This window comes from Pyricularia oryzae, chromosome 2 (genome assembly GCF_000002495.2).
Source record: "Pyricularia oryzae 70-15 chromosome 2, whole genome shotgun sequence".
NCBI classification, from domain to species: domain Eukaryota; kingdom Fungi; phylum Ascomycota; class Sordariomycetes; order Magnaporthales; family Pyriculariaceae; genus Pyricularia; species Pyricularia oryzae.
The window spans coordinates 134153-154703 of NC_017850.1; the positions used below are offsets into that span (position 1 = coordinate 134153).

Consider the following 20551-nt stretch of genomic DNA (forward strand, 5'->3'; position numbering starts at 1 on the left):
ATTTGGGTGGCGAAGCGGCGGAGGTCGGAGCGGGCGCCCGTAAATTTATCGGGGTCTGGAAGTCGTTCAGAAAGGCGGGCGGAGGCGGGATGTTCGGAAGCAGGCGGCGGAGTCGTTCCCATAGGAGTAACCATAAGGGGTTCAACAGGCGTGTTGGTAGTTGGGGCGGGGGTGGTTATGTGTACCGTGGGTAGCGTTACGGTCCGAACTTCCTTCAGTTCGGACCGTGTTTTCTCTAATTCGGCGAAAGCGGCATCCCGGGAGGTTATGGCGGAGGCCTTTTCCATGGCCATGGCCAGAATGTCGGCCTGCGCCTTGTCGCGGACACGGTCCGTTTCGGCGCGGGCGCGTTGGGTCTCGGCTTCCTGCATTTCTAGGCAGGAGTTCAGGCGGACGTTGCTATCGTGCAATAGTTGCAGCTTTTGGTAGGAATCGGAGATGTAAGACACCCATTGTTCAGGGTGTCCTTGTAGGTGTTCGATCAGTTCCTCGGTCGAATCGGTTAAGATCGGGGGTTGCAGTAACGCAGGCATCGCGGGCACCTAATGAAGGAGCTACGTAATGTCACGGGCAGGCAGGGCGGACAGGTAGGTGCGGGCGATCAGGTAACAGGACAGAGTATATTGGCTATCTAGTCTTCCAGGTACAGGGTAGCAGGTGGTTGTTGACGAAGACGTAGCTCGAGGAGCTACATATCGGAGACTGCAGAGATTTCGCGTAAATATACGCGCGCGAGGCGCTCGGCCCTCGCGCCTTCACGTGACAGGGGTCATGACTAAGCGACAGCCCAGTGGCTGTCCTTCAGGTCTGTGACACAACCATATTATTTTATATTATTCAATTCTTATACGCGGTTGCAAACGCCAAAAAAATTCAACTTTGCTAATATTATTAATATGGGCCCGGATAAATATATTAATTTTTTAACTGTACGCCCGTTTTAAAATATTAAATGTTCCGACGTTAAATGGTTGGATTAAATAAAATAAATAAACAGGCAAATAAATTGGAATAATTTTGTAATTTTTACAATAATTTTCAAATTTAGGGGATTTGTTGGAATAGAAGGGATTGCGTTCAATTTATCAATTCAATCGATGACTCACGTGTGGACCCGCACGTAACTCATCCGATCCTCGATTACGGGTATAAGAGAAGAAAGACGATTAAAAGCGCGAACGTAAACAAATTAGTCGTTAGATAAGAATATATTACCTTTTACCCTATATGTCACGGGCAGGCAGGGCGGACAGGTAGGTGCGGGCGATCAGGTAACAGGACAGAGTATATTGGCTATCTAGTCTTCCAGGTACGGGGTAGCAGGTGGTTGTTGACGAAGACGTAGCTCGAGGAGCTACATATCGGAGACTGCAGAGATTTCGCGTAGATATACGCGCGCGAGGCGCTCGGCCCTCGCGCCTTCACGTGACAGGGGTCATGACTAAGCGACAGCCCAGTGGCTGTCCTTCAGGTCTGTGACAGTTCGTCGTCGTGTTGGAAGCCCGATTTCCCGTTTATTATACCGTATTTTATCGTTTACGGAACGTTATTATTTCGTTTAAATTGGTTATTAATTATAAAATAATCGGCCTAAATGGTAAAATCCAAAAGCCCCTAATTGGTCAAAATGGATATTATTTTTGTATTTTTTACGTAACGTTTGGATAAACGTTACACGTTTAATATAAAAATTCTAACGTATATTAACGGTTTTTTTAATATTATCCATAGGATATCCTGTCGGTCCTAAACATTCGTAAAATAACGGTATAAACGTTTTATCCTTTTATCTTGCTTTTTTATATTATTTAAATAACATTAATTAATATTAATAGGCCTTTCGTAAATCGATCGATTAACAAAATATTATTATAGTGTCACAGACCTGAAGGACAGCCACTGGGCTGTCGCTTAGTCATGACCCCTGTCACGTGAAGGCGCGAGGGCCGAGCGCCTCGCGCGCGTATATCTACGCGAAATCTCTGCAGTCTCCGATATGTAGCTCCTCGAGCTACGTCTTCGTCAACAACCACCTGCTACCCCGTACCTGGAAGACTAGATAGCCAATATACTCTGTCCTGTTACCTGATCGCCCGCACCTACCTGTCCGCCCTGCCTGCCCGTGACATTACGTAGCTCCTTCATTAGGTGCCCGCGATGCCTGCGTCACTGCAACCCCCGATCTTAACCGATTCGACCGAGGAACTGATCGAACACCTACAAGGACACCCTGAACAATGGGTGTCTTACATCTCCGATTCCTACCAAAAGCTGCAACTATTGCACGATAGCAACGTCCGCCTGAACTCCTGCCTAGAAATGCAGGAAGCCGAGACCCAACGCGCCCGCGCCGAAACGGACCGTGTCCGCGACAAGGCGCAGGCCGACATTCTGGCCATGGCCATGGAAAAGGCCTCCGCCATAACCTCCCGGGATGCCGCTTTCGCCGAATTAGAGAAAACACGGTCCGAACTGAAGGAAGTTCGGACCGTAACGCTACCCACGGTACACATAACCACCCCCGCCCCAACTACCAACACGCCTGTTGAACCCCTTATGGTTACTCCTATGGGAACGACTCCGCCGCCTGCTTCCGAACATCCCGCCTCCGCCCGCCTTTCTGAACGACTTCCAGACCCCGATAAATTTACGGGCGCCCGCTCCGACCTCCGCCGCTTCGCCACCCAAATCCGGGGGAAAATGACCTCAAACAAAGACCGCTTCCCCAACCCCGAATCACGCCTGATTTATGTAGCCGGTCGACTGTCCGGTAAAGCGTACAACCTGATCCTGCCCAAAATGGTCGGAGGCACACCCCAATTCGGAGATTATACGGATCTCCTCCAATACCTAGAGGAGGCATTCGGGGACCCCGACCACGTCCAAAACGCACAAAACAAATTATACGCCCTGAAGCAGCGGAACGTAGATTTCGCCGAGTATCTGTCGGAGTTCCAACGCCTGTCTCTGGAAGGAGAAATGCCGGAGGATGCCCCTCCCCCCTCTTCTATTCCAGGGAATATCGGAAGAGCTCCAGGACATGCTCCTCCACAACCCCGCCCCATCCCGCCAGTACCACGAATTTACCCGACACCTGCAAAGCTTGGATAACCGCTACCGCCAGCACCAGCAGTATAAAAACAGACAGACACGTACCCCTCGGACCGCAGCGCCCCCCGCGCGCGCGGCCCCCCGGACCCAAACCGACATACCGCGGGCCGCCCCCAAGCCAAACGCGGAATTTCCGTTTAACGACCCCATGGACCTAAGCAGCCAACGCCGCCACAACCGCAAAGAAAATATGCTATGCTACCGCTGTGGATCCCAAGAACATTTTGTTGCCAAATGCCCAGAACCGGATACCCGCCGCACGCGGCTGCACCAGGCCGGAATCGAACGATCCAGGTCCAGGTCCAGGTCCCCGCGCCAAATACAAACCAAACTCCCTAAAAACCCCCGCCGCGGCTCGGACGCCAGCCGCTCCAGCAGCCGAAGTTCGAAAAACGGAGCCCGCCTGGGATAAGTCGCCCCCAGGCCGCCAAGGCCGCGCATAGACCGCCGGCGATCCGCATCTCTGCCGCCGCCGTTCACGGGTTCCCCGTTGAAGAGGAATATAACCAACGATCCGACCTGATGATCCTGCCTGCCGAACTGACAGTGGGGGGCCAAAACCTCCCAACCTATGCCCTCACCGATTGCGGTGCGGAAGGAAAATGCTTCCTCGACCAAGGATGGGCCGAAGAACGCCAACTACAAATGTATCCGCTGCGAAACCCATTCGACATCGAAGTATTCGACGGAAGGACCGCCGAAAGTGGGAAGTGCACCCATTATGTCCGAGGACAATTGAGAATCAAGGACCACATCCAGAAAAACGCGCTGTTTTTCGTTACACAGCTAGCCCATTACCCCATTGTGTTAGGAATGCCTTGGCTAAAGCAGCACGACCCAACGATTGGATTCGCGTCACACGTTATTACGTTTGACAGCGACTATTGCCGCCGACACTGCAATATGCCCGACAAACCGGAGAAGGTTAAAGCTTTACACGCCGTACCAAAAAAAAGCCGCCCCCAGTACCAGGCTGACCGACCGCCGTCCCTCCGCGAAATGGATATCGCCCCTATCTCCCTGCAAGCCGCGAGCATGTACGCCCGCCGCCGATCCTGCCGACTGTACGCCGTAACCTTGAAACAGATTGATGAGGTCCTAGCCGCCGACCCCCAAAATAGGAACGGGCCGACCCTGCCCGAAACAATCCGGGAATTCGCGGACGTATTTTCCCCGCAAGAAGCCGAGAAGCTGCCCCCACACCGACCGTCCGACCACCATATCCCGCTTATAGAAGGAAAAACGCCGCCGTTCGGCCCCCTGTACGCCATGTCCCGCGAAGAGCTGATAGCCCTTAAGGAATGGCTGACCGCAGAGTTGAAAAAAGGGTTTATCAGACCCAGTTCGTCATCCGTCGCCTCGCCCGTTTTGTTCGTGAAGAAGCAGGGAGGAGGGTTGAGGTTTTGCGTGGATTACCGCGCGCTGAATAACATTACCGTAAAAGACCGTTACCCGCTGCCGCTAGTCCGAGAGACCCTGAACAACCTGGCCGGCATGAAATTCTTCTCGAAAATCGATATCGTTTCCGCTTTTAACAATATTCGGATTAAAAAGGGGGAAGAATACCTGACGGCATTCCGCACGAGATTCGGCTTATACGAGAGCCTAGTCATGCCTTTCGGGCTAACGGGAGCCCCCGCGACGTTCCAGAGATATATAAACGACTCCCTGCGCGAATACTTAGACGTATTTTGTACAGCCTACCTGGACGACATTTTGATTTATAGCCGCACCCGAACAGAACACGAAGAACATTTGAAACTCGTACTGGAAGCCCTGAGGAAAGCCGGGCTATACGCCAACGCCGCGAAGTGCGAATTCTTCGTGACGGAAACCAAGTTCCTGGGCCTGCTGGTCGGCGTCGAAGGCGTAAAAATGGACCCTGAAAAAATCACCGCTGTCCTGGACTGGCAAACACCCAAAAAGCTTACTGACGTACAAGCATTTTTGGGGTTTGGCAACTTTTACCGGCGCTTTATCCGAGATTTCTCAAAGATCGTAGCCCCTTTGACGAGATTGACCAAGAAAGACGTCGCATTCGAATGGAATAGCGCCTGCGAAACCGCCTTCCGACTGCTGAAGAGAAAGTTTACCGAAGCCCCCGTACTGGCGCACTTCGATTGGGAAAAGGATGTGATCCTGGAGACCGACGCTTCCGATTATGTTTCTGCGGGAATATTGTCACAATACGGCGACGACGGAATACTCCGCCCCGTCGCGTTCTTTTCGAAAAAACACACAGCTACCGAATGCAATTACGAGATTTACGACAAAGAATTGCTAGCCATTATCCGCTGTTTTGAAGAATGGCGCCCGGAACTCGAAGGGACGTCGTCCCCGGTCCAAGTAATTACGGACCACCGCAACCTGGAATATTTCACGACGACGAAAATGCTCAACCGCCGACAAGCCCGATGGGCCGAATTCCTGTCAAGATTTAATTTCCGTATCACCTACCGACCCGGGAAACAAGGAGCGAAGCCCGACGCACTAACCAGGAGGTCAGAGGATATGCCTGAGGAGGGGGATGAACGACTTAAGCACCAAACACAAGTCGTACTGAAAGAACACAATTTACCTGCCCGCCCCACCCGGTTACAACCCATAATCCGCCAAAACAAACCCCTATTGCCAAAACACCTGATAGAGCTACTAGACGCCGGATACGAATCCGACCCGATAACGCAATCTGCCCTAGAAGCGTTGAGGACAGGCGCCGACCGCCACCCCAAGCTGCAATTGGCCGAATGCGAAGAACGATCCGGCTATTTGTATTACCGCAATAGACTGTACGTACCCGATTCGAATAATCTGAAAGCCGAGATCCTGCGCCGCTGCCACGACTCCCCCGTCGCCGGTCACCCCGGCAAAGCAAAAACCTACGACCTGCTGTCCCGAGAATATTACTGGCCCGGAATGCTACATTACGTATCATTATGGGTAAAGAAATGCCAGACCTGCCGCCGAATCAACCCGTCCCGCGAAGGCCACCAGGGCCTCCTGCGACCCCTGCCCACTCCTGAACGCTCATGGCAACACCTGTCGATGGATTTTATCACACATTTGCCGCAAAGCAACGGCCACGACGCCATCCTAGTGGTCGTAGACCGCCTGACTAAGATGAGACACTTCGTCCCTTGTAAAGGGACCTGCAATGCCGAGGACACCGCCAACCTGTACCTACACCACGTATGGAAACTACACGGGTTGCCCCTGACGATAGTTTCGGATAGAGGCACCCAATTCGTGTCGAAGTTTTGGAAACACCTGACAACCCGTTTGAAAATCGACAGCCTGCTATCCACTGCTCACCACCCCGAGACTGACGGACAGACCGAGCGTTTTAACGCGTCCCTGGAACAATATTTGAGAGCTTATGTGGCCTACCTGCAAGATGATTGGGAAAGTTGGCTTCCCCTCGCCGAATTCACAGCCAACTCCCACAAGTCCGAGACCACCGGAACCTCCCCGTTTTACGCGACTTACGGATTCCATCCCCGCATGGGATTCGAGCCGGTACCCCTGAACCAGCCTTTGCCCGCCCAGCGGGATGCCGAAAAGCTAGCCGCCCGAATGGAAGCCATTCTGGAACAAGCCCGCGCCGAAATGACCGCCGCCCAAGCCCGTTACGAAGAACAGGCGAACCGACACCGTACCCCGGCCCGCCGGCTTACCGTCGGCCAATATGTATGGTTAGACGCACGGAACATCCAGACCGCCCGCCCGCAGAAGAAACTGGATTGGAAGAACTTGGGACCCTTCCGAATTTCTGAAGTGATTAGCCCGTACGCCTACCGTTTGGACCTGCCGTCGTCTATGAGAGTACACCCTGTTTTCAATATAAACCGACTAAAACCTGCTGACGTTGAGCCCCTGCCGGGCCAACAACCTGCACCGCCACCCCATTTGGAAGTGGAAGGTGAGAGAGAATACGAAGTCGAAGAGATCCTCGACTCCTTTTGGGAAACCCGCGGCCGAGGAGGCCGCCGGCTGAAATATATCGTCCGTTGGGCTGGATATAGCGAACCCACGACTGAACCTGCCGATTACCTGGAAAACGCTGCTCAATTGGTAAAGAATTTCCACCGTCGATACCCCCATAAGCCCGGGCCCCGGCCGTGACGGAGCTCGGCCTGGAAGGGGGGAATACTGTCACAGACCTGAAGGACAGCCACTGGGCTGTCGCTTAGTCATGACCCCTGTCACGTGAAGGCGCGAGGGCCGAGCGCCTCGCGCGCGTATATCTACGCGAAATCTCTGCAGTCTCCGATATGTAGCTCCTCGAGCTACGTCTTCGTCAACAACCACCTGCTACCCTGTACCTGGAAGACTAGATAGCTAATATACTCTGTCCTGTTACCTGATCGCCCGCACCTACCTGTCCGCCCTGCCTGCCCGTGACATTCATGCGATAAAAATAGCAACCTATTCGAATTATAAAAGCGTGCTTACATTAATACGACAAATTAATATATAATGGGTACGTTGGTTGATTCCCTTGTCGTGCATAACGACCCGGAGATGGCCTGAGTCGGCCCAGATTTACTATTTTTGTTTGGAAACAAATCCCGTTTAATGCGACTACTCACATTGTTCCAACTTTCACGAGTACAGATTTATTATCACGGCCAGACACATACTGGATTATCTCGGTATATTCGGCACTATTACCGAAGATTATAAACTGAAACCGAGAGAAAACAAATCCATTACAATTGACGACGCGCTGTAGAGACACGTTAAAGCCCGGGCTTAGCGTGGCTGGCGGGTGTGAGGATCAGGCCCCCAGACCTACCCTCAGAATCACGACTCGGCTCCACGTCGAACCAGGGATCGGACAAAGGGTGAACTAACTCCGGATTTAAGCCCGTTTTTCCAGCGCGTCATTGATTGTAATTTCTCTTTTCTCTTCAGTTTAGAATTTTCGTTAATAGCGCCTAATATATTGAGGTTCTCCAACGTATGCCTGGCCGTGACGGCGGGGTGGAATGGTAATTCTAAAGGTAGGTCTGGGCCTAATCCTTACAAAAAGCAAGGATAAAACCTAGTTAAAAAAATGCGCAGGGCTAAATATATTAACGTTATTATTAGAAATGAAATTTTGAAAGTTTAACAAAACCTCGTGTAACTGAATATTTGTTATAAATAACTGTTGCACATGTGATCCATTTAACGATTCTCAACGATTCGTTTTCTTAATAAAATCCGGGTAACCTCCTTTATATAACACTTCCAGTTATTTTCTAACCACTCTTTATCTTCAAACTGGTTCAAAGCCTGACCGCAAAGCTTTTACTTGATACAAACTTTTTGAAGCAAAATGCAATTCCCATCCGCTCTCATTTTTGGCCTTTTAATCCAATCCGCTGTTGCCGAACCTGGACATGTTAGCCAGCAGCCAGGTGGATGTCCAGCCGGTCAAACTACTCGTATTAATGGCCAATGCCCAACCGGTTCGTTTGGTCCTCATGGTGGCAAATGCCCTACTGGTTCAGTACCTCCTCAAAGTGGCAAATGCCCGGCTAGTTATAAACCTTGCAACCTAGGTCATTTATCGAGGCGGTATGAAGGCAAGTTATAACGCAAAAGTCTTTCCCCTTACCACGGTCTCCTATTTTCCTTTCGTGCTTTGCTACAAAACACCGCAAAGGACAATAGAGATTACGAAAGCTTTATATCCCGTAATTCATATAAATATATGAAATATGTAATAGGTATCTAAAACCTAACTAATATTACCCCGGGATTGACAGGCACGGAGCAAAGTATTGTCCCACGCGACGGTGGTCTTACCGCTGGATTGGCGGCTTTGGGGTGTTGTCTACTTTCCGCTTGGTGTTGTATGTTGTGTTGCTGCGGACCTCCCAAAAAAGGGAGCAAAAGCAGTTATACCTCGGGATTTGTGGATGGGTGGGTTGCGAACAACATTGTTTCTACTTTTGAATAAAAAGTATTAAACGTCTAGCCTCACTGCTTCTTCTTATGGTGTGAGGATTAGGCCAATGGACCTGTTACGGCCAGCGTAAGCACAGCATGTCAGCCAGTCTAATGGCATTTATCGAAGAAGATTCTACTCCAAGGAAAAGAAAATTTTGCCCCTTGGAATTGGTGGCAGTGGTCCAGATCACACATATCCTTTTTTTATCGGGTATTATTGCAATGTGTATTTTGTTAACAGAAGGCCTCCCAAAAATGGACAGTACGATTTTCCGGAGGTTAGCGTTCTAAGTCGGGGACCCCCCTGTTGGATCACCCCCCCTGATGGATCACCCTAAAAATCGCGATCCGGATCAGCACCACCAACAACAATCCGTTATATTAATACCAATCTAGCCAACTACTATACATTCAATTATATCTTCAAAATCGCCAGAATCTGGAGATTCTTCACGAATACCCTCAATTGCACCCGCCTCCATTTGGGTGCACTGGACTTCCCGCAATCCAACAAACGCGGAATTAGGCTCCGGGGCTACCCTCCTTTTTTTCCTTAATGCCATTATTTCCAATTAAACCTCCAATATGTCAATTTTTACTAAAGCCATTCCAAATTGTACATTTTTCGATTTAAAGCTTTTTTTAAATTTAGAAAATAACAGCCGTTAAATAAAACCGCCTCCAATTAGTTAATTATATTAAAATAATTGATCGGCCACCCTTTTGGACCTTTTTGGGGTTTCCCAACCAATTACAAAAATGATTTAAATTATCGTTAACGCCTTCCCCGGGTTAATTGGTGATTTGGCCTTTTGGAAATTATTTTTTTTTTGAAATTCGTTAATGCGTTATTCGTTGCGAAAATTGCGATTTTCCAAAAGTAATGGGTTTAATAGCGGTTTGGTTATATTAACGGGCCATAAACCCGTTGCACGCCAACCGCTGGTAATAATTTAAACGGTAAAGGTTTTTTAACGGGCTTGGTAATAATTACCGAGAAAAAGTCGTTTTCCAACGACGGTAAAATTGTTAAAATGGCCTGTTTTTAATAAGGACCGCCGGTAAATTTTTTTAAAAGGCGAAAAAACCGTTAAATTTAACGGTTGAAAAACGTAAAATGCGTATACCGGTAAATAAACCATATAAACGTTATTTTCGAAACATTTGGCCATAAATCCGGGGGTAATATATAATCCGTGGACGTTAATAACCAATAATCGAACCTTTGTAGGCCGGGTTGGTTTGGTATTCGGAAGGAACACCGTTTCCAGGCATTGTAACGCGATATCGTCGTTTATCCACCCAATATCTAAAGCCGTAAAATTCCAGCCTTTGTATTAATCTAAATTGGTAGGAAACCATTATTATTATACCGATTTTCCCTTATAAATAACGAGGGGGAGGAGGGTTTGGCCGGTAGCCGAAATATATTCGATAAAAGTCGTCCAATTACGCGTTCCAAATTATTTTTTAAACAACGTTTTGGTATATCGCGATCCAAATATTAGGCCGTTCGATCCCTGGCTTTCTAATAAACCGGCTTCGTTCATATTCCAGCGATTTTTGGGTTTAATGGCCCGTATTTCTGGAATCTTTAACCGGCGCCACTATTCCCTAATAATAACCGTAATAGCATTATTAATACGTTGTAAATTAATGCGTAAGGGCCTTTATACCTTTAGGGAGGGATGGCGGGTCAGAAAACCACGCATCCAACGTTTGTTTAATGGTTAAAAATCACCTTTGGCCGTAAGGATCCGGCCGGCTAATTTTCGGACCTCTTCGTGGGCTGGTGGGAGCCCCAATGCGGTTTGTGTTAATACCCAAATTGTAAAATGGGCTTCTTAAACACCTGATAATCGTTGGAACGGTTTTTGGGCTTTATTATATGGTTGGGTGCCCAAAGAACGGTTCCGGAGTGTAGAATATGGAATTCCATGTTCGATCGAGGTTTTCCGTAATGATTGGCCGGCCACGATTGCAGTAAGGGCCCGTTTAATATTATTTTCCGTATACCGCGGCATTGTTAACTAATGAATCAAAATCCAAAATTTGGGAGCAAACGCGAGAAAATTGATTAAATAACGCGTTGTTATAGATCGCGTGTTGATATTATTTAGGGTGGCTCGGAGTGATCCATCAGGGGGGGTGATCCAACAGGGGGGTCCCCGACTTATAAAGACTTGATGCTGGTCTTGGGGTCATGTTGTTTTATGTAGTATCTACGTCAAATAATTTTTCCTTTTTGTACTCCGAAGCAGTTTACTTATGTTCTTTTCCTGAAGCCAAGCCCATGTACAGCCTAAAGAAGCCCCTGGCGGTGTCGGTCAGCCATTTACTTGGACACGTTGAAGCAATAATTACAGTTTTTGGAGCAGGTCTAACCAAGCCCACGATTGAAGTCAACCGGCATAAGTAGACGTTATTCTTTGCTGAGAAATACAGCAGAACCCAGAGCCAGCTGCTTTCTGCTTGCTAAATACCACTTCTATCTCTTAACTGGTTTGGCCGACTTTGGTCTTTGGGCATGGCGTCTGTGACATTCAGACCCTTAGATACCAGACCCAAACCCTGACCAACGACCAATGACCCACAAAGGCGATACCTTCTATCCGCGTCGCGTCAAGCTCAGCCCACTCTGTTTATTGCAGGCCAAGATCAATAGCCTACAAGTCGTCTTCAATCAAGGTCTGCAAATACAATCATGAAGTCGCCTCAATCGCCGTGACGCCAATCCCTGATAGCTAGAACACTTTGCAGCTCCTCGGACGCAGCCTTGGCCATTTTAAATGTATCCGGTTCTCTCGGGCCTCCTAACTGAGCTTTGTCGTCGGCACCGATTCCTTTAATAATCTGAACAGGAGGGGCAAGCCCGCGCCTTAGTAGTATGACGATGGCCAAGATTTTCTGTGGCTTTTTTAAGGGTGCTCTTGCACTGAGAATGTCAGGTGACATTTGATCGAGAGATGGCTTCGTACAGAAATTGTTGGATTTGTGGGCCTTGACAGAGACCTGTATGGGCAGGAGAGAAATTCCTGCATAAGGCTGCAAATAGAATGGCTGTAGCTAACTTGCGAAAAGAAAGTATGGTGTTTGGACCACGTGCGGCCTGTTTGCAAAGAGGGCTTCTGTCAATTTTCGGGGCAATGTCGATTCTATACGGAATTATATTTATTGGTCAAAGCAATTATTTACGTCCTCAATCACAGAATCGAATTCATTTACTTATTAGGTCTAATATTTGAATGTAAATCTGGCTCCACGGATTAGAAAGTGGTGTACTACGGTGCCAGTGGCCTTGGAAAAGACAAGGACAAGACCAGGGCGGCTGTGGGAGCATGAAATGACGAGTAATTATCGCTCCCGAAGTGTCCACCGAGCACCTGGTCCCCCCCGGTTGAGTCTCAAACTTGGTGTCGCTTGCTCTTCTCGAGCTCAGCCCCAGACTGCAGAGTCGCAACTTCCGTCCGTTCGACAGTAGGGTGTCCTGTCGCAACCGCACATTTGAGGTAATAGAACAGGTTAAACCCTATTTGATACATGCAGGCTGTTTTTGCTTTATTTGTCGAAGTGAGCTCTGTCCATTTTGCACACCGCAAGCAAGCAACTCTAACCACCATAATTGGGGCACGGCGTCCCGTCATCGATAACCTAGTAGTATTTTTTAGCAAGTAACTCCGCGATCAAGTTCCGAATGATAGCGGGAGCCTACTTGTAATTTGGTACGCCTACGGACCTAGCACACCAGTCTGGTAGCCACTACCGTCAGGTTAAGCAGACTCTTCAATTACCACAGATATATATGATATTTTTGCAATATGTCGCTTTATCCCTTCTATTAGACACAATAATACGCAATTTCCTACTCCGTACATCCATATATAGGTGTTACCAACCAGGTCTATTGATTGATTCTCCTGACATTTATTTATGCAAGCTTGTAGACCGCATCAGCGTCAAAGAGAGGCGTAAATGAGAGATCAGCAAATGGATATTTTGGGGAAGAAAGTTCGTCTTTCGGTCTCTCCATTCTTTTCCAGCTGCTGAGATTACAGCATGCTAAGATCTGTATGGTCAAGACTTCTGTAGCTTCCTCCGGTAACAACCAACATGAGACTCCGCTTAGGCCGGTTGTCATAGCTGAATGCAAAGGCTTGATCCAATGGAGCAGCCTGTTGCGTCGATTCTGGCGTCACAACCCGCGTTAATCATCATGCTGTTGTTTAAAAGCAGCACAGCGGGCATAGACCATTACCACCGCTACTACTCACGATCGTGTCAAGATACGCTTCAGCCAAATGCACCGGAGCTTACGGCAACGATGGAATTGGATTATGAAACCAATGATAAAAGGCTTGATGAGGTTCGGAACTGTCTTCTAATCTTCGCTACCCTAATGAGAATCTTACTGACGAAACATTTCTGCAGAGCTTGAAGTTTGCAAATGGCGAAGCAAGAGGCACACCAGAGCCGAAGGAGCTTGTATTACGGGGCCTTAATATACGCCAAGTCCCGACCTATCTCAACAGACTGGGTCTCGATGCTCGTGATATCGACAGCAAACGGATAAGTGATAATTCAGTCATTCTAATTTTTGATTCCGGGACAAGTGCACTCAGTGGGATTCAAACTTTGGTTGGGCGCGAAATTGAGGACGCAACCAAACAAGAACCCTACGAGTTCCTCACAGCTGAACCTTTCTCCGAAGTGCAAGTGTGGTTTGCCGGTACGCAGGATCGAATGTTTCAGGACCATGGACGATTCTGGGCTCCGCGGCAGTTCGCACCTCATCATCGGGGTCGAGGTAGTGGATACAGAGGCCCAAGATATCCGAACAGGACTGGGCGTCGAAATGATTCACGCGAACTGTTTCGCTGAAAGCCGGAACTGGAGGCGAGGTCTGCCGGAACATGATGTTATAAAGGGTTAATTGGGTTGTCTGCTTGCTCTTCATTTCAAATAGCCATGGCGTTATGAGCCTCCATATTATTTTCCGACCCTCTTAACTTGTATAACATGAAACATGGCTAAATATAGTAGCAGTCTCTCTAAGCTTCAGTTCTGCTCCCATGTTGATATATACCATTAACGTACTCACTAACCGCGAAAGGGAAAGTTAATAATATTTTTAAGTCTAAATCTCAGAGTTCGGATAACGTGGATGTACAGTACCCCGGACAGGACAGTACCCCGGACATTTTTCCGGTCGGTCTTATTCCCAATTTCAATTACAACGCCAGCGTTGCTTAATTAATTATAATGCAATCGGAATTATATACAGCAGACATTTTTTCATCTTCCTAACATATTTGTGCATTATGTCCGGGTTTATTACAGTTTCCATATCGCCGTTTAATCGTTGTTTGCGCATTATATCCCTCCTTATTTTCGCTTTTTTTTTCGTATATAAACCCATTCGCATTTTTTTGCGCTATTAAAATTCGGATTTCTTAAACGGTTATTAACCTTTTTATGCGGATTTGTGTTTTTTTGGCCCTTCGTCGTTTATTAAACGTTTCGTTAATTTTCCGAAAATTGCGGTTTTTTGCAAAAATAAAAATATTTTGGTGCGTTAACCTTTTTATACCTTTCGCTAATTATTTTACAATTTCGAAAATCGGAGTCGGAAAATTGTTTTAATAACGGCTAATTCGAATTTGTATAAACGTTAATTGAAAAACAACTTTTATTGGATTATATGGCGTTTGTAAAACCCAGGATTTAATAATGGGAAACACAGGTTTTTTGGGTAAAGGCGTACGTAATTTTACATCCAATTTGGAAATAATAATTTCCGGATAATAAAAAATAATTCCAAATTTTTTAAAACCCCCAATTATATTATTTTTTATTATTAAATTTTTATATGCGGTTATAAACGTTAAAAAAATTCAATTTTGCTAATATTATTAATATGGGCCCGAATAAATATATTATTTTTTTAACCGTACGTGTCACAGACCTGAAGGACAGCCACTGGGCTGTCGCTTAGTCATGACCCCTGTCACGTGAAGGCGCGAGGGCCGAGCGCCTCGCGCGCGTATATCTACGCGAAATCTCTGCAATCTCCGATATGTAGCTCCTCGAGCTACGTCTTCGTCAACAACCACCTGCTACCCTGTACCTGGAAGACTAGATAGCCAATATACTCTGTCCTGTTACCTGATCGCCCGCACCTACCTGTCCGCCCTGCCTGCCCGTGACACAACGCAGGTTTGGAACAAAATTTTCAAAAATAATAAATGGTTTAATACGGTAATAAACCAAACGTATATATATATTTCGCCATTTATCCCGGTTTTAATAAATTACGACATTTTTAAATTTTACAAAAATAGCGACGAGCGAATATATTTTTTATTTAGCGCAAACGATTGGAATAGCGTTATTTAATATACCCCGGATATTCGCCATTCGTTTAAATTATATAAATAGAATAAAAAATCGCACGAAATTAACATCGCAAATTTTAAAATAATAATTATTTTAAAACGTTATAATATAAAAAAACTGGAATTAAAAAAATTTCAAAAGTTATTTTATTTAATAAATAAATTTAAAAATAAACCAAAAACCGTTATTTTATATTAGAATAAAAACGTATTTATTTAGATCGTTAAAAATAAAACAAATGGAATTGGGGATAACGATCGGCTATTAATTTAAAATTTGTCGGTAATTATATCCAAGTCCAGGGATAGAAAACCGGTTATAAAATATATATAAAAATATAAAAATACGCCTCCCAATCGTATAATTCCAATGCGTAAACCAATTTTGGTAAAAAACGAAAATATTGTTAATAATAATGGTGCTAACAGGGGATATAGGGGTAAACCCTAGGTGCGGCGTGGTAAATAACCAGTGCTAAAAGCGCTAAATGATAGGTAGAAATGCACTATAATTTTGGTACTGATAAATAATTGGTTGGGGGAGATTTTGCTTTATTTCCCTTACATACTCTCCGACATCGAAGTGGGGGTCCGCACGCCAGAAAAGGTTCCGGTGCCGCGAATGAATTTCCGAAAAACTAATTTGTATGGGTTTTTGAAAAAACACCCTCATTTGCATACAAACCATCTCTGGGTTTGCATTTAAACGTTAACTTGGTGAAATTTTCAACCCGGTACAGGGTAGCTGACTCGCAGGTGCAGGGTGGGTATTAAACCCGGTACAGGGTAGCTAACCCCACTCGCTGACCTTTAAATTGCATTCCTGCATTAACAAAGTAACGGAATTCCACCATTCCCCACTCCACTTCGGCACTAAATAAAATTGGCTATATACAAATAAAAGTGGGCTTATTACATGCAAAATAATGCATATAATTAACAAATATAAAAATGGAACGTATATTTTGGAATATTATTAATTTATAAAATTATTGCTTTTTATCGTTGGACCATTATTTTCCTTTTTATTTTTTAATATTATTTACATTATATTTTTTTAAATAATACCGTATTTTCGTAAAATTTAATATTTCCTAAATAATTTTGGAAATTGCCAAATTGCGGATTTTTCCCATTTTTGTTTTTAAATATCGTTTTTTTTTTTGCGTTTTAGGAAAATTTGCCCCAATATTAAATAATATTATAAAACGTTTATAAATGCTATTTTAAAATTACTATTTACCGATATTCCAAAAATATTTCAAACGATATTTTATTATTTTAACGAATTTTACCTTTCCCGTTATAATGTGGATATATAATACCCCGCGCAGGATAATACCCCGCGCATTTATCGAACCAAATTGCAAAATTAATTTAACCACGTATTTTTTCCATTATAATAAAACATTAACCAATATAAAAAAATTTCAATTATTGTCACGGGCAGGCAGGGCGGACAGGTAGGTGCGGGCGATCAGGTAACAGGACAGAGTATATTGGCTATCTAGTCTTCCAGGTACAGGGTAGCAGGTGGTTGTTGACGAAGACGTAGCTCGAGGAGCTACATATCGGAGACTGCAGAGATTTCGCGTAGATATACGCGCGCGAGGCGCTCGGCCCTCGCGCCTTCACGTGACAGGGGTCATGACTAAGCGACAGCCCAGTGGCTGTCCTTCAGGTCTGTGACAGTATTCCCCCCTTCCAGGCCGAGCTCCGTCACGGCCGGGGCCCGGGCTTATGGGGGTATCGACGGTGGAAATTCTTTACCAATTGAGCAGCGTTTTCCAGGTAATCGGCAGGTTCAGTCGTGGGTTCGCTATATCCAGCCCAACGGACGATATATTTCAGCCGGCGGCCTCCTCGGCCGCGGGTTTCCCAAAAGGAGTCGAGGATCTCTTCGACTTCGTATTCTCTCTCACCTTCCACTTCCAAATGGGGTGGCGGTGCAGGTTGTTGGCCCGGCAGGGGCTCAACGTCAGCAGGTTTTAGTCGGTTTATATTGAAAACAGGGTGTACTCTCATAGACGACGGCAGGTCCAAACGGTAGGCGTACGGGCTAATCACTTCAGAAATTCGGAAGGGTCCCAAGTTCTTCCAATCCAGTTTCTTCTGCGGGCGGGCGGTCTGGATGTTCCGTGCGTCTAACCATACATATTGGCCGACGGTAAGCCGGCGGGCCGGGGTACGGTGTCGGTTCGCCTGTTCTTCGTAACGGGCTTGGGCGGCGGTCATTTCGGCGCGGGCTTGTTCCAGAATGGCTTCCATTCGGGCGGCTAGCTTTTCGGCATCCCGCTGGGCGGGCAAAGGCTGGTTCAGGGGTACCGGCTCGAATCCCATGCGGGGATGGAATCCGTAAGTCGCGTAAAACGGGGAGGTTCCGGTGGTCTCGGACTTGTGGGAGTTGGCTGTGAATTCGGCGAGGGGAAGCCAACTTTCCCAATCATCTTGCAGGTAGGCCACATAAGCTCTCAAATATTGTTCCAGGGACGCGTTAAAACGCTCGGTCTGTCCGTCAGTCTCGGGGTGGTGAGCAGTGGATAGCAGGCTGTCGATTTTCAAACGGGTTGTCAGGTGTTTCCAAAACTTCGACACGAATTGGGTGCCTCTATCCGAAACTATCGTCAGGGGCAACCCGTGTAGTTTCCATACGTGGTGTAGGTACAGGTTGGCGGTGTCCTCGGCATTGCAGGTCCCTTTACAAGGGACGAAGTGTCTCATCTTAGTCAGGCGGTCTACGACCACTAGGATGGCGTCGTGGCCGTTGCTTTGCGGCAAATGTGTGATAAAATCCATCGACAGGTGTTGCCATGAGCGTTCAGGAGTGGGCAGGGGTCGCAGGAGGCCCTGGTGGCCTTCGCGGGACGGGTTGATTCGGCGGCAGGTCTGGCATTTCTTTACCCATAATGATACGTAATGTAGCATTCCGGGCCAGTAATATTCTCGGGACAGCAGGTCGTAGGTTTTTGCTTTGCCGGGGTGACCGGCGACGGGGGAGTCGTGGCAGCGGCGCAGGATCTCGGCTTTCAGATTATTCGAATCGGGTACGTACAGTCTATTGCGGTAATACAAATAGCCGGATCGTTCTTCGCATTCGGCCAATTGCAGCTTGGGGTGGCGGTCGGCGCCTGTCCTCAACGCTTCTAGGGCAGATTGCGTTATCGGGTCGGATTCGTATCCGGCGTCTAGTAGCTCTATCAGGTGTCTTGGCAATAGGGGTTTGTTTTGGCGGATTATGGGTTGTAACCGGGTGGGGCGGGCAGGTAAATTGTGTTCTTTCAGTACGACTTGTGTTTGGTGCTTAAGTCGTTCATCCCCCTCCTCAGGCATATCCTCTGACCTCCTGGTTAGTGCGTCGGGCTTCGCTCCTTGTTTCCCGGGTCGGTAGGTGATACGGAAATTAAATCTTGACAGGAATTCGGCCCATCGGGCTTGTCGGCGGTTGAGCATTTTCGTCGTCGTGAAATATTCCAGGTTGCGGTGGTCCGTAATTACTTGGACCGGGGACGACGTCCCTTCGAGTTCCGGGCGCCATTCTTCAAAACAGCGGATAATGGCTAGCAATTCTTTGTCGTAAATCTCGTAATTGCATTCGGTAGCTGTGTGTTTTTTCGAAAAGAACGCGACGGGGCGGAGTATTCCGTCGTCGCCGTATTGTGACAATATTCCCGCAGAAACATAATCGGAAGCGTCGGTCTCCAGGATCACATCCTTTTCCCAATCGAAGTGCGCCAGTACGGGGGCTTCGGTAAACTTTCTCTTCAGCAGTCGGAAGGCGGTTTCGCAGGCGCTATTCCATTCGAATGCGACGTCTTTCTTGGTCAATCTCGTCAAAGGGGCTACGATCTTTGAGAAATCTCGGATAAAGCGCCGGTAAAAGTTGCCAAACCCCAAAAATGCTTGTACGTCAGTAAGCTTTTTGGGTGTTTGCCAGTCCAGGACAGCGGTGATTTTTTCAGGGTCCATTTTTACGCCTTCGACGCCGACCAGCAGGCCCAGGAACTTGGTTTCCGTCACGAAGAATTCGCACTTCGCGGCGTTGGCGTATAGCCCGGCTTTCCTCAGGGCTTCCAGTACGAGTTTCAAATGTTCTTCGTGTTCTGTTCGGGTGCGGCTATAAATCAAAATGTCGTCCAGGTAGGCTGTACAAAATACGTCTAAGTATTCGCGCAGGGAGTCGTTTATATATCTCTGGAACGTCGCGGGGGCTCCCGTTAGCCCGAAAGGCATGACTAGGCTCTCGTATAAGCCGAATCTCGTGCGGAATGCCGTCAGGTATTCTTCCCCCTTTTTAATCCGAATATTGTTAAAAGCGGAAACGATATCGATTTTCGAGAAGAATTTCATGCCGGCCAGGTTGTTCAGGGTCTCTCGGACTAGCGGCAGCGGGTAACGGTCTTTTACGGTAATGTTATTCAGCGCGCGGTAATCCACGCAAAACCTCAACCCTCCTCCCTGCTTCTTCACGAACAAAACGGGCGAGGCGACGGATGACGAACTGGGTCTGATAAACCCTTTTCTCAACTCTGCGGTCAGCCATTCCTTAAGGGCTATCAGCTCTTCGCGGGACATGGCGTACAGGGGGCCGAACGGCGGCGTTTTTCCTTCTATAAGCGGGATATGGTGGTCGGACGGTCGGTGTGGGGGCAGCTTCTCGGCTTCTTGCGGGGAAAATACGTCCGCGAATTCCCGGATTGTTTCGGGCAGGGTCGGCCCGTTCCTATTTTGGGGGTCGGCGGCTAGGACCTCATCAATCTGTTTCAAGGTTACGGCGTACAGTCGGCAGGATCGGCGGCGGGCGTACATGCTCGCGGCTTGCAGGGAGATAGGGGCGATATCCATTTCGCGGAGGGACGGCGGTCGGTCAGCCTGGTACTGGGGGCGGCTTTTTTTTGGTACGGCGTGTAAAGCTTTAACCTTCTCCGGTTTGTCGGGCATATTGCAGTGTCGGCGGCAATAGTCGCTGTCAAACGTAATAACGTGTGACGCGAATCCAATCGTTGGATCGTGCTGCTTTAGCCAAGGCATTCCTAGCACAATGGGGTAGTGGGCTAGCTGTGTGACGAAGAACAGCGCGTTTTTCTGGATGTGGTCCTTGATTCTCAATTGTC

The 20551-nt window shown here is 47.5% G+C and overlaps 3 protein-coding genes across 3 annotated transcripts; 1 reads left to right on the forward strand and 2 right to left on the reverse strand.

The window, feature by feature from the left end:
• Positions 1 to 8431: 8431 nt before the first annotated feature.
• On the forward strand, positions 8432 to 9386 carry MGG_15410 (uncharacterized protein; the record flags this gene model as incomplete). Its single annotated transcript, XM_003713258.1, has 5 exons — positions 8432 to 8564; positions 8658 to 8673; positions 8865 to 8951; positions 9077 to 9133; positions 9290 to 9386. The coding sequence occupies 5 exons, from the start codon at positions 8432 to 8434 to the stop codon at positions 9384 to 9386; spliced, it is 390 nt and encodes a 129-aa protein (XP_003713306.1).
• A 3066-nt stretch (positions 9387 to 12452) lies between these two features.
• On the reverse strand, positions 12453 to 13960 carry MGG_10968 (uncharacterized protein; the record flags this gene model as incomplete). The annotated part of the gene is made up of 3 exons (XM_003713259.1): positions 12453 to 12577; positions 12785 to 12807; positions 13737 to 13960. The coding sequence occupies 3 exons, from the start codon at positions 13958 to 13960 to the stop codon at positions 12453 to 12455; spliced, it is 372 nt and encodes a 123-aa protein (XP_003713307.1).
• Positions 13961 to 15887: 1927 nt separating this feature from the next.
• MGG_15500 (uncharacterized protein) lies at positions 15888 to 16350 on the reverse strand (the record flags this gene model as incomplete). Its single annotated transcript, XM_003713260.1, has 3 exons — positions 15888 to 15946; positions 16010 to 16078; positions 16236 to 16350. Coding segments are annotated over 3 exons (243 nt in total), but the record flags the coding sequence as incomplete, so codon positions are not given.
• Between the last annotated feature and the right edge of the window lie 4201 nt (positions 16351 to 20551).